General features: G+C 38.8%; 1 protein-coding gene across 6 annotated transcripts in view; it reads right to left on the bottom strand.

The window, feature by feature from the left end:
- The window catches only part of ANO5 (anoctamin 5), a 62,565-nt gene that overhangs the window by 32,087 nt on the left and 16,674 nt on the right, over window positions 1-13,804 (bottom strand). For 3 of the 6 annotated variants that reach the window (XM_063331539.1, XM_063331542.1, XM_063331541.1), the window contains 3 exons: window positions 7,880-7,927; window positions 2,709-2,753; window positions 1,446-1,559 (listed from right to left, as the gene is read on the bottom strand). In XM_063331539.1, coding sequence (XP_063187609.1) covers window positions 1,446-1,559; window positions 2,709-2,753; window positions 7,880-7,927 — 207 coding nt within the window. The remainder of the gene's footprint in view (window positions 1-1,445; window positions 1,560-2,708; window positions 2,754-7,879; window positions 7,928-13,804) is intronic. The other 3 variants (XM_063331543.1, XM_063331544.1, XM_063331540.1) reach the window with 2 other exon arrangements.

The following is a 13,804-nucleotide window of genomic DNA, read 5'->3' as shown; positions in this document are numbered from 1 at the left end:
AAGAGAGATGTTTTTTCCTAACTAAGTGTATTTTTACCTCAAAGAGGAACTACAATATTAGCTACTAGCTCTTGGGTTTCTCCTCACGTGAATCCTTCAGTCAATAATGACACCCGTGTACACGGCCTCTGGTCTGGCAAAGGTTCCTGTTACCCCTTAACGAGCCCTAAAGCAACGAGAAGGAAACTGCTGCACACAATATGAAAGAGTGACTCGACTGAGCGTCTGGCTTGTTTTCCACCCCACTTCAAACATTACCTAAATAGTCTCCATCTCTTCCCTCATGTTATTTGAGTACGACTAATGGAAAAGTTTATTTTAAGAGTTGCTTTCACATATTTTGCATAGATATCTTTTTCCTCTCTACACCAATTGGTCTCTTCTTTTTTTTTTTTTAAATGCATTTTGCTTAATGGCAGAAGGAGGAATGGAGTAAGGATTACAGCCTGACACAGAATCAGCGTGGCTTTGAAGAAGTGTCTTTATATTAACCTATGGTACCATAGCTATAGCGTAACCCTGGTCTCCCAAGCAAACCTCCTGCACGTGGCCAGCCCAGGAAAGCACACTGGGAGGTGTTTCAGTTGGGAAAAGCACCAGAGATGATGACAGGGCTTCTTGCTTTTTTTAGGGTAACAAGAATATGACGCAGGGGCTGTGTTCCACACTGGATGCATACAGGCAACGTACGTCCTTAATGAAAACAGTGTTCCCTTCATAAAGGGCTGTAAGCAGTACGCGATTTTTTTGAACAGCCTCATCTTGCAGCTTTTGTTCAAAGGAAATTATAATTTTTAATTATGAAACACTTTAATATGACAAGATATAGATGAGAAGTGTTCTTTACTTCACAAATAATGAGTTTTGATCATCATTTTGTCATAAGCCTCAGCATAATTAGTTTTCTTCAGAAAGCCTTATCTTTCAAAATAATGTGATTACATGAGAAACAAGTTTGTTGGTCGTTTTTGTTTTGGTTTGGTTTGTTTTTTTTAAGAACAGACTTTGGAGATATATATTGTAGAGACTAGTTTGTAAATGTAACCTCTGCTGGCTCAGAAAGAAGGCAGCGAATAAAGAGAAAACAAAATAATTAAAATCCCTGCAATTATTATTTTTTAAAATATTATGCTTTATATAAAGAAAAATATAGAAAGCAAAATCATCTGGATTACTTTGCATTGATTGTATAATACACTGACCAGCCTAAGTAAAGGAGGGTGATTAATTCAGTAAATAACGCCCCAAAAATCTAATAAAATTGGTTCCTAATACACGACAGTAAATTGCACAGCAATTGCAGTACTTGGAATCGCTTTTTACGCAGCTATAAAATTTTTAGCTAAGTCCTATTCCAGCCGAGTGTAGTGATTTGAAAGGCTTAGTAACTGATATTCAGGTTATGGTCGATAAGAATTAAGAGGACCTCAAAAAGACAAACTTACCAATTTTTTTTCCCATTCCTTATTAAGATCGTCCACATAGGAGAGAACAAAATCAATTCTCCTGACACCGTCCCTGAAGAAAATAGAATCTTTGCTTTGATGTCTTTTATCAATCTGTGGAAGATACAGGCAGACGATTAAAAAAAGCAGGTATTGCTGTTGCTCTAAAATATAACAGAAGACACAGAAGTTCCCCAAATTGCCTCAGTTCTTCAGTTTCTTCATAGTTGAATATGTACTTGTGCAAGGGCTACATCCAGTTAAAATAATTTCCAAATCAACTACTTATATGCACCAACGCTGTATGTAAATAACTGGTATATGAAGAATAAATATATGTTAGTGTAGCAATACCTGTGACCAATGCTACCATTTATTCTTTCACAGTCTTTACAGTGTGTCATAAATGACCAAGACAAGCGTTATTTGACAGCATGAATCTTCTTCTGCAGTTAGTCAAACGCCACTCGACACAAAAGCCAGCTAGGGCACAGTTCATTGATTTGAAGCAGGCAGCAAAAAGTAAATTCCATGCATTTTCTTCTATATCAACACGATTCACTAAACCAGCCACCACAGAGAAATACGTCCCAGCAATGACTACGTATGAAAATGCACACAAATGATACAGGGGTTACAGTTCAAAATTGAGTATTTACTTTCTTGGGGGGAAAAAAATAATAAAACCTAATAAAATGTATCAATGGAACAGGGTAATTAGTATTCTAATTGATCTACTAAAAGTCATATTTTCATTTACCAGCATGCCAGAATGTCGTAATAAAAACATTTATTTGTTTCATTGATTAGGCTACAGCAATTAACGTTAAGCAAATAAAGACTATTACTGCGCTCTCCTAGGGAAGTTAACATAATATTAGGTAATATTATTTATTATCATATCAATATTCAGCTCTTCCAAATCGGTTGACTAGAGGTTCATATAGCAAAGTGCTGTCCGTAGAAGCCAATACTCTGGTCTAAATTTAACTCCGTGCTAAGGGAGGCTCGTGGTGTTCCTGCCCATCAGGAAAATTGTATTTATATAGGGCTGAATTGTAGGAACAAAAAAGAACAATTCAGAGGGATATGACTGTCTTCTCTCTCTTAAGCCATGCAAGGACGTGAAAAATATTCTGCACTTTCTCAAAGAACTTTGTAACTGTGAACCTTGCACCCAGTTAACAACAGGCACCACACAGTGAAGCATGTTATTACTGCAGCCATCCAAGCCACTTGCAATATCATTCATCACTGTTTTACCCTGAGACGTTGCTTCAGGAACAGATTATATCTCCTTCCACTCTGCTGGAATAACCAACAAGTAGTTAGCAAGCCCGTTGTTCCTCTCCAAGACCCAAACCAACTGCTTCGAGCACATACCCCCCAACTAGAGACAGTCAGAAATTCATGCCCTTAAGAAAGCCAGGAAAAGCCTCCAACGGTTAGAAAAAACACAAGCACCCATAAATATTACGACTATAATGTCTTTTTTATTAAAGTCAAAGCTGTGCTGGCATCCATTTTGATAATAAACTTGGGGAGTTTAAAATAATGACTCCTAAATTGCTAATTGCCATGACTTGGATACTTAAGCAGATTTTAAAAAAGAACAATAAGAAAGTTTCTTTGAATAAGAAAGTACCTTGAACGCCAAGGTAACAAAACAAGCACTGGCTAATGAACAGAGCACACGTTTCCGTCATGCTCCTGTTAGGCTGGACCCACCGGGACATAAAAAGACAAATGGCAACCACGTCATTCCAGAGCTGATAAAGTTACAAGCAATAATATCCACATACTCCAGGACATGCATTTATCTTCAAACAGGCTCAGACTTAGTAGAAAAAAAAATAATAATTTAAAATCCCTATTGTTCCATAGTGTTGCAAAATGTTATGTGTCTTCACTAGACACACCGGTAACTGCTGAAACCCGACAGGAGCCTGCTTGGACCATCCCTGCATTATGGAGAATCCCTGTACTTCTGAAGCTGTCCCAGCCTTCGGGGAGCTACGAAGCACCGTGCTGCAAATCAGAGTAACACAAAAATTCTAGAAGATATTATTTCCTGAAAATGCTACAATCCTCTCCTCGCCTTCCCTCTTTGGCAATTCTGTTGAGGTTTTCGTTGTTTTTCTTCTGGAGAAATATTTCCAGCAGATCTATTAAAGCAGACTACTTTGTAAGGACTGAGATCAGGACAACTACCTCAGAAATGCTTTTGCTTCCAAATGCAGCACATAATCATGAAAGACTGAGGCTCGCAAAAATTATGGAATCCAATAGAAGAAGCGAAGCAGAATTTTCCTATTCTATTTTGTGCTTACACGTTGGTTTTATTGTTTTTTTTTTTTTTTTGTAAATATAATTGTGACCATGAGCAATTTGCAACTGTTTAGACATGAATTACATTAATGCATAGAACCACACCAGCAACTACGTAGCACCAACAGTACTGGAAAGGGACCCCAAAGTGCACTGTAACAACTTACAATGTTGGGAATCGGCTTAAAAACAGACGCCCCCAAATACCAATTCAAAAAGACAGAGATTGTGTGAGCACAGACATTGTCCTACTGAATTAACAAAATCCATATACACAAAGGAAAAAACCCAGTAAATAATATTTACTTCAAAAAAACCCTCCTGCCAAAGGAGCGTCCCAAATTCTTTGGGTAGCACAGTTATAATTAGATTATTCCATACAATTGAAGTAATACTTTATCTTTAGTGCCATCAAAGTTTGCTCATTTTCTAAGATCTATCGGAATCCTGCTCAGTCATTAAAGGCCTGAGTAGCAATTGAAGAAGATGCAGTAGTCATCGTTGGATCTGCTTGGAGAAGGGGAATACTCATCACTTCTCTTTCCTTCTGTACATAGGATTATTCATCATGGATAGTGATGGTCCTACTTATTAAACCCGTAAATTATTCCTTTCCATTTTACTGCATTTGGATTTCACAAGAAGAACAAGATCGGTCTTGCATATTCATGCAATTGTGTGCAGAAATGTGCACTTAACAGGTTTAAAATATATAAAATGTTACTAATTTGCACTGGTTGAATCAGTGAATCATAAAACATTAGGGATTAGTACATCTTATTTCTTAACAGCTCTTTCTAGAACCATATTCAAATTAATTGATCTTAGACAACCACCTGCAGCTATTAAATGAAGTCACACCTCATCAGAGCAGGTATTGTATGACCTGTACCTTCTGGAATACAAGTAACCAAATTAAAACTTCCCAAGGCAGCACAGATAGCAAGCAGAAGCTTTTGAATAATTGAATTCCCAATGAGGAATTACAGAAGAGATGGAGCCTCAGGGTGTATGGTGAAAACTCAAGAGGCACCAGCCACAAGTTGCAACAAGGGAAATTCCAACTGGATGTGAGGGTGTGGTTGAGCAGGAACAGGTAGAACAGGTTGCCCAGAGAGACTGAATAATCTCCATTCCTGGAGACCAGACAGCTTGACCAAACAAGGCCCTGACTGAGCAACCTGATCCAAGTCTGAAGTCGGCCTTGTCTTGAGTAGGAGGCTGGCCTAGAGACCTCCAGAGGTCCCTTCCAATCCAAGTCACCATATGATTCCATGAAATGGTGTTACCACAAGTGTTTAGCATTTACCAGTGCTTCCAAAAGTTGGATAAATCCATCAGCTACAAAGCAAGTTTACGAAAAACTACGTGTTCAAAAACAAATACTACCTTCCCATTTTCCTGTAGTAACTCTCCATTTTTAGTAACCTAATTATCTCTGTAAGAACTAAGTGATTTCATAGGCTGTGGACAGATCTGCTAACCGAATGCTGTAATGGTCTATCATAAAGAGCTAAATTTTCGTGTGGCTACAGAAGTGCAAACTTAGTGGATTCATACAGAATTACATTAATAGTCCTAGTTATCCCATAACTGTTATGTTCTGTCTAGACATCTAGGTCAGGGTATGGTACTGTGTTCCACCAAACAACCCTCCAGGTATCTAGACTGGGCATCCTCACGTTAGACATGAACTAAAGCCCTGCAGTAGGAAACCCTGACTCAAACAGGGGGGGTTACAGGAAAAGACCAAGACATCAGTATGGAAATAAACAAAGCACAGCTCAAGACAAAGTAAGGCTGTAACACCCCATGTTCGGTTCTGCCCGAACTGGTTTGGGTAAAGCGTGTAAATGCTGGCTGGTGGTCGCAGGCTACATTCAAACCCAGCAACACTCTCTCACGGTGCTAAATACTTGATGAGCAGGCCTTGGCCATCTTGCTCCCACAGGTGGCTCAGAGAGGCTTCTCCAGGGCCAAGGCAAACAAGCCAGCCACCGCGAACAGGAGAGGGGAAAGCGAGCCGCTGGATGTGGCGTCAACTGCTAAAAACTAACAGAAAGGGCTTCAGAGAAACAACTTGGGATGAAAGCTGAAGAGGCTTCCGAATGCATTTCCGTGGCCCTGCTCACCCACCAAACCACACGGAGCGCTGACCTCGGGCAGGACAATCAGCTCGCCCTCGGTGGTCTACTGATCTCACAGTACCTGAAGAGCAAATATATTTTGCAGATTATACCTGAATGATTTAATCCTGTATATCTCCCCAGGACTCAGAGGGATTTCTATTTCTGGCCATCCACCTAGGAGGAAATTTATGTCCTTACAGGGCACTCAGCACAGCGCTCTCCTTGCGGGCAATGGAGCTTCCTCCAACTACACCTTGCTACTACGTATCCTTGCCCTCTCCACGGCTGTACTTCAAAGACAGAGGAACTCGCTTTAGAGCAATACTTTTCAGATTAACATTCAGTCAGAATTATTTTATTTACTACATACCTTTGATAATCATACAGGCAAATTAGTTTTTAATCACAGACAATGTAACAAACAAAAATAACTATTACAAATTACAAAATTTACGAATTAACAATCCACTGCAGAAAAATTTTCAGAATATGGAAATGGACAAAAATATACAGGGTTTGAAAGCTGAATCAAAATACAAGAAAATCCTTCAAAATTGCAAGAGTAGGAAACATTCAATGGCTTAAAAACAAAATTTTCACCCTCTCTTAGATCCCCAGCTCACACAAAATATTTATATAGCCCCCTTTTCACAGAATTAAACATTTTCACAGCTATAGGAGAAACACGCCGATTAAAGTGCTGCTGTGCTAAATAGAACTGTTTGATAAAATTTATTTCCAAAAGGAAAGAGCTCCTGGAAATGCACTTCCGCAACATATGAAAATATACAGGCACTCTACTGAAAATCAAAAAGGCAAACTCCTGGTTCACGCACAGTAAATTCGGTTCTCGTTACACCAGAGATCACCTTCGCGTGAGGTTCTCTTCAGTATTTCTTCCTTGGAGGAATCCACGCAACTGGAGTGCTTTACCCACTTCAAAGAGCAACACTCTTCACACCACACATCCCCATTTCCAGTTATGCTTCATGCAGGCTACAAAGCTGCGTACAAAACCATAACCTTCCCCATTAATAGAAACACAAAACCCCAGTATTTCTTGTAGCTAAAACTTGCAAGCTACTTTTTGCACCGTTATCACACTTGTGTTTCAATTTTGAACCACGTGAAAATCTGAAAGCTTGAAAACATGCATTTCAAAGCAGTTTAAGACACCGAGATGTTCGCACTAAAATTGAAATGCGCAGAAAATGCCTCTCTGGATAAAAGAACACATTAAACAAGAACAGAACAAAGAAAAATAAAAAAATATGCTGAGAGCATATGTGTTAATGTAAGACACCAGAGCCCAACGTAAGCAAGCAGACAGTTTTAATATACCTCAGCATGTACTTCTTCAGGTATCTTAAATTAATTTTTGTACATTTTTTTTCTCCAGAAAAGAATAATGGTTATTTTAAGTCTTCTGATATATTTGACAATTAATAAAATTCTCTTGTCTGAAATTGTGAATTTCAGTAAGAGGCTGTTTTGAGCCTTTCCTTATTACTTACTACAATAAGAAAAAAAAGGCAATACATTTCCAATGGTGTCAGTGTTTGTTTCTTGCTCTTTAAAACATTTTAAAAGTATCATGCTGACTCAGAGAGCCCTCCAGATTATTATGATAAAAAGGAAGCCCATATTTGTTAATAACACCATAGTCAGAATATCTCTTATATCCCATCAAACCAAAACAATGATAAAAAAAGCAAACTTTCCAGTTTACTCCACCAATACTTAACTTTCCAATTTTGTCTGTTATCCTTTCGATTTGCTTCAATTTATCATTTAAGCCATCACCAGGAATAAACTCAAAAGCCACATTCATTTTTATGTGCTAGAAAAACAATTCTTTTTGGAAGGATGGCTTCCTTGAAACTGGAAAATTTTCTGGTGAGGGACTTGTTGGCATACGGTAATAGAAGACGCCACACAAATTCATGCAAGGAAGCATGAATATTGCTTACTGCTTACCACTTGATGTTCAGGGATGAGTAAAGTAGTCTCAGTGCTGTTTAGGCCCTGCCAGTGGCATCACGGGAAAAACATAATGTTGTTAGCGATGATGCAAAGGATGCTTTAAAATAAAAGGCTATTTCAGAAGAAACAGTGTAGCTGCTGCTTGTAAGTTGCTGAAAAGCTATTCTGAGTGACAGGTGGATGTTTGGTCTAGGTAGTCAAAGTTTAAACAAACCTCCGCTTCCCCAGATGAGCTGGGTCTCTGGCCTACACCACTGACTTTTACGCAGCCCGTAATGACTGTCGGATGTTAATAAGAATAACTTTTACTAAAAGCTACACAGTATTCCTCACTATTTCCATTATAAAAAATAAAGCCTAAACAACCCGGCACTGCTTTCTGTTTACAAGCTGATAAAGAACAACTTTTAACAGCACTTTTTGTTACGTTAATAGCAAAGAGAGAAAACGTACATAGCACAGATGGCTGCACTCGCATTCAGAACAAGCGAGACATCCCTTACTTAGCTATTTTTTCAATACAAACTTAAATTACACCATGTGAACTGAAGGAAGACAAATGCGAAGAGGCAAATCATTAATCTCATAGCGTAGACAAGGCAAATTGGTATCAGTAATTGTAGTAGCTATGCTTAATGAGACTAGCGAGGGCTTCCCAGCTTCCAGTTCGGATACAAGCCTGGTGGGGCCCTACCCTGCTTTTAATTGTAGAAGATCTGGGTGCTCATTATTTTCCTGTATGTGGGCCCGGAGGGTGCTGCAACGTCCTCTGGTCCGACTCCGCACAGGGGTGACAGGGACATCAACAGGAGAGGACCCTGCAGAGCACAGTTACCCTCCACAGACGCGTCCGTGGGCTTGGACAAGCAAAGGATTTTGAGATCAGGCTTCGGTAGTGCAATGAATAATGGTTTGCAATACCGAAGCTGTTTCTCAATATCTCATTCTGTTAGTCCAGTATTTCTCACACTGTGCCTTTGTTTTGCTACTGAAAACAAAACACAGACGGGTTAAAACAGTGCAACCAAATAGGGTGAGCGCATTATGAAAATATGACAGCTCTCTATGAAATTAAATTGACTTCCAACAGAAGCAGAATACCAATTCCATTTCATTATTGTATCATCATTCGTTGTTTTAGAGTTGTAATATTTCAAAAAGTGTATTTCCCATAATCCAGTTTTCAAAAAGTACTGTCTATGTTTTTTGAAATTAGAAATGAGTATTTTTCACTTTTATTGCAATTTTTCTTGAGAGAAACCACACAGGTCCACTCCTATAATTTTGGGAAACAAACACGCTATTTTTGTTCCTGTTTACATTGCAAGTAATACATACACACATCTTTACATTCTTTCTTAATGATGCCATCTCTGAGTATTTGCTTATCTAGATAAGACAAAAAATGCCCTTTTCAGAATTCAGTCAAATAAACAGAGAAAGATCGATCTGGTTTTTGGCAAGGAATCCACGTGAGAAACAGTGCAAATATAAATAGCTGCACTGTGCTCTTACCCTAAGATAGTCTGAACTGGGTTTAGAAGTCTAATCCTCGCGTCACGGCTGCTACTGGAAAAACCTGCACTATTTGTAGAGATCTAAGGGATGAGACACTTAAGTGGCGAGTTTTTCCTCCAGTTATGCACTGAAATTATCTGCCATTTAAAGTACCGTACGAATTTGACATCAATGAAAGCGCAGCCTTGCTTTTCATTGCTGCCCTGCGGCTCCTGACCTCTCCATTGCACACTCACCCCCCCGCAAAGCTGGCCCCCTTCCATCTCTGATACTTTCTTCAGTATATACCTCTCCACCCTGTCCTCCTCCCACCCACAGCTTCCCACCTCCTCCACGACTAAACGTAAGTTCGGGGTTTAGCCACCCACTGACCCCCATATGCTGCCCACACTGCTCCACTCCAAAATAAAATTTTAATAGGTTTAGTGACACACTGAACTGTGGGATGAAGACACACAGCTGGCAGAATTCAGCTGCTAAAACCCCACTGCACGTTCCCATTCCATTTTGTGAAACACTGTCCTGGTAAACTGGGGAACTTACTCTGCTCTCAGTCCAACTCTCTGAATTTAATTAGCTCAAGTCGTGGGGGTTAAGTATTGTAAAACTGGTGATATACCAAACATACCTTTTCCTGCACATTTAAAATGTAAGAACTCTTGTCCACAGACACCACTTTTTCATTATACGCCAAAGTCTACGTACAGCACAAAGGTGCTCCAATTTTGATAACGCATGACCCCCACAACAAGAACCAACCAGTGCCTTCAGAAACACTCCATCAGTCCAACTTCATTGAGGGGAAAACCAAGAATGCAGAAGGTTGGCAGTGGTGGCAGTAGTGTTGGGCTGATCCTTCAAACTTTGGAATTTACTCTTGTCAATCTTTAACGCACTCTCTCTCCAAAATATTCCTCAGAAGCCTTTTTGTATTTCCTTCTAGATTTTGGATCTGATTTGGTCTGTCTTCACAATACTAATAACGGTATTTTATTTTTCTTTACTTGAAACCCACTCGTCTGAATTGAAAAAATGAACACGCATGAAAAGTAACGTAAATTATGATAGTGTTTCTTCAGAAAAAAAAAATAAATCAATTCATTTGGAACACCTGCAGCACCTGCTGCTCTCAAAAAAAAAAAATCTGTCATACCCCTAATTTTGGTAAAACGCATTGCTTTAGTACATTTGATGGCGCTCTACCAATTTACTGCTGCTAACCTGGTTTAAGCAAAAACTGCTTGTTCTCAGATTTTCTCATGTTCAAGTTACAATATGGAAAAATACTGATTAACAGGAATTTTTAGTGAGTGTTTCATTGGTGTGAAATTAGCAAGAAAGGTGAAAATTTCATATATAAGTGTGCAAAGTTAATTCCCACCTTCTCACAGCTCAAATAGGGCACAATCCCGCAGCTTTACTCAGAGAATAGTGCAACCCCCTGACTTTCATAAGGGTGAGAAACTCAAGGTCCACATATATACAAAGCAAACATTTTAAGTGACTTTATTCTACTTAATTGGAACAGCAGACAGACAAATAATCCTCAGTATAGACAAATAATCCTCAGTATACACCTCTTACAGATATCAATAAATGACAATGTAGTTAGTGATTCCATCTTCCATAAAACCTGTACTAATTTTACAATTATCCCACTTGAAAGGCCTAAAATTTTACTATCAGGAAATTTCATATAAATTCCATTTTTTAACCTTTCTCCCAGTCTTGAATTATTTATCTCACCTTCTTCCCTCTTAAGAATAGGAACGCTATTTGGTCAGTGGGTCTCATCCTCGTTTACTCTGTCACTTGAACAACTAGTGATAATCACTGAACAGAGATGTACCGTGCTATCAAAACAGAACTGTGCCATTATATTTTTTTTCTAGCTCTCCCTTTGCACCAGTATAAAGCACAGAGGAAAAACAGATTCTCAGGTTTTATTTCATTCATTTTCCAATTTGCTTGAAAGGACTTGCAGAGGCATTTATGTATTTCTTGGAACAGGAACTCCACAAAAACTAATTCAGGTAGATTCTACACAGAGACTCAATTAGGACAGTTGCCTATCCCTAAGAGAAGTGGCTGTCTGCGAATTACTGATTTAACAACAAGATAATTTGAAACAGTCCCCACTGCAGCAGCTATTTGAAAAATATCCCTATCATATCCTTTTTTTTTTTTTTTTTTTTTCCCTCTCCAGTCTGCTCTTTGCTGAAAACATCTTGCTGCCTCCCTGCATGACAAAGGGTCTGGAAAGGATGCGTGCTAGAAGGCTTGTAATACGAAGAGCTGTTGAACTCCAAGTGATCCTGTTTCTTTTGTTTTTGTGGGGGATTAAAAAGAAAAAAAAAAAAAAAAGGAGACTCAACAAGAAGCAGATAAAAGAAAAAAACCAGGATAAAAGTAGGGAAGAAGCAGGTGGTTTGAGCACAAATGCAAAGCCATAAGGAAGGACCAAATGCACCACTGATTAGAGACGCAATTGCTTCTGAGTCCTGGACATCATCCGACTTTCGTATGTATGTTGGCAGGCTTCACCACAGACTATTTTTCACCTTCATTTTTGTTTAACTTGCATCATTCCTTATGTACAAATCACATACTCCTTTACAGATTACAAAAGAAAAAAAATTGCCACTGAATGATGGGTAGGTAACATTTTCTGCTCTCCATGTTTGAATCTAGATTTCTTTTTCTGCCTTCCTCTGTTGCTAAATCAACAATAAGGCCGTAGCTTTTTCTCCCTACTGCTGAGCAGAAGCATACTGTTATTGTGTTTCATGTTTCTTCTCTTCCAAAAGAAAAGACAACCCAAGCATAATGAAGTTGTGACCTGAATGCAAATTCATTTAACTATTTCCCAATGGTCTTTTTATGAATGAATTCCATTTTCGTTTTAAAATTACCTGACTTAAATTGTTTTAAGACTTCCAAGTGTTCATATTTTCCAATTGCAGCAACAAAGGTAAGTACACGGTTGACTAACAGGAAAATTACCAACCTATCACCAGAGTAAAATTACAAAATAGAGAAGTGTGCTATCTCTCAATAAAAGAACAAAGCATTTTGACCTGAGCTCAAGAGGGTCTTGGCGAAAAGAGGAGAAACCATGGATTGTCTTTCATGCCAAGAGAGATGACCCTGCTCAATTCTATGGGAATGCATCAAGGATGACAAAAGGCAGCCTAGCGCAGAACTGAGGGAAAAGAAATTCTTCCAGTTTGTGGAGAAGAAAACAAGTTGTGACAACACATGAAGATAAAGGATTAGCACTATATGAAAAAAATGAGGGCTATCTTACTATTGGAATGAACTCATGGAAAGACTTTAAGGAGAGACTTAACCTGAATATCTAGGACATTAATCATCAAGAACTAAGCCTGTCATGGCTGATAAGAGTGTGAAACTGGGCAAGAAGATTAAGAGTAACTCTGTAACTTTATGCCTGCCTAATGCATAGAAAGCAAAAATCAGATAAATGAAACTATATCAGGAGACATGGGGTAGGATAATGCAAAGCACAGAAAAACACTAACTTAAATGTAAGCAAGCATTGGATAACTGGCTGATCTGGAGAAATAAAGTATCTAAGGCCAAATAAGCCCTCTCTTCTCAGAGGGAGAGAGGAAAATAACAAAACAAAAATCCCAGAGTCATCAAGCCAACTACAGGCTAATATGACAATACTTTGTGACATTTAAGAACAAATTATGAAGAAAAAAGAATTATGTAAGGAACATGCATAAGTAGGAAACACGAGAAAAGACAGCATGAAGTTACCAAGGAGAGATTTTTGAGAGGGTAACCAGAGATATGTTTCATAAAGAGACTACCTCCCAGACAAGAAAGTGCTGAAGATCAAACCCTCCTTTTCTACCTCATCGTGAATCTTTCACCCTTCAAACAAAGCTCATATCCCTTGTCTCTACAAATCCCATGCCTCTACATAAGACACACGCATTGCACCCTTTCTCCCACGCCTTTTCCTGTGTGCTAAGTCATGAAATGAATTCTTTCAGGCTTTGGTGAAATAGGTCATCTCCATCTACTCAGAGACACTCAAAAGGAACTCGGAATCTGCTTCAGACTCTGAAGCTTATCATGGTATGATGAGTCATACGCTGTAATTTGAGATCGTATCTGCCCAGGGTTCAGTGAAGTATTTGATATGGCTCTTCACTGAGAATTTTCCAGGAGAAAGAGATTACTACAACTCCCACAGTAGATTGAGAAAGCAGCAGGGTGAACATACTAACAATTTTTAAGATGGAACCAATAGATTTATGAAAACTTTTAGGTGATATGGTTGCATGTGCTAACAAGATGAAGACCTGTGTAATCTAGGAAGCACTTCCAAGTTCTGTCTTCACAGGGCCATCTCCAAATTTGCCTCTT

Source organism: Chroicocephalus ridibundus, chromosome 4, assembly GCF_963924245.1.
Source record: "Chroicocephalus ridibundus chromosome 4, bChrRid1.1, whole genome shotgun sequence".
NCBI classification, from domain to species: Eukaryota; Metazoa; Chordata; class Aves; order Charadriiformes; family Laridae; genus Chroicocephalus; species Chroicocephalus ridibundus.
Note: the sequence above shows the minus strand (reverse complement) of the source record. Positions and strands in the feature narration are given on the sequence as shown.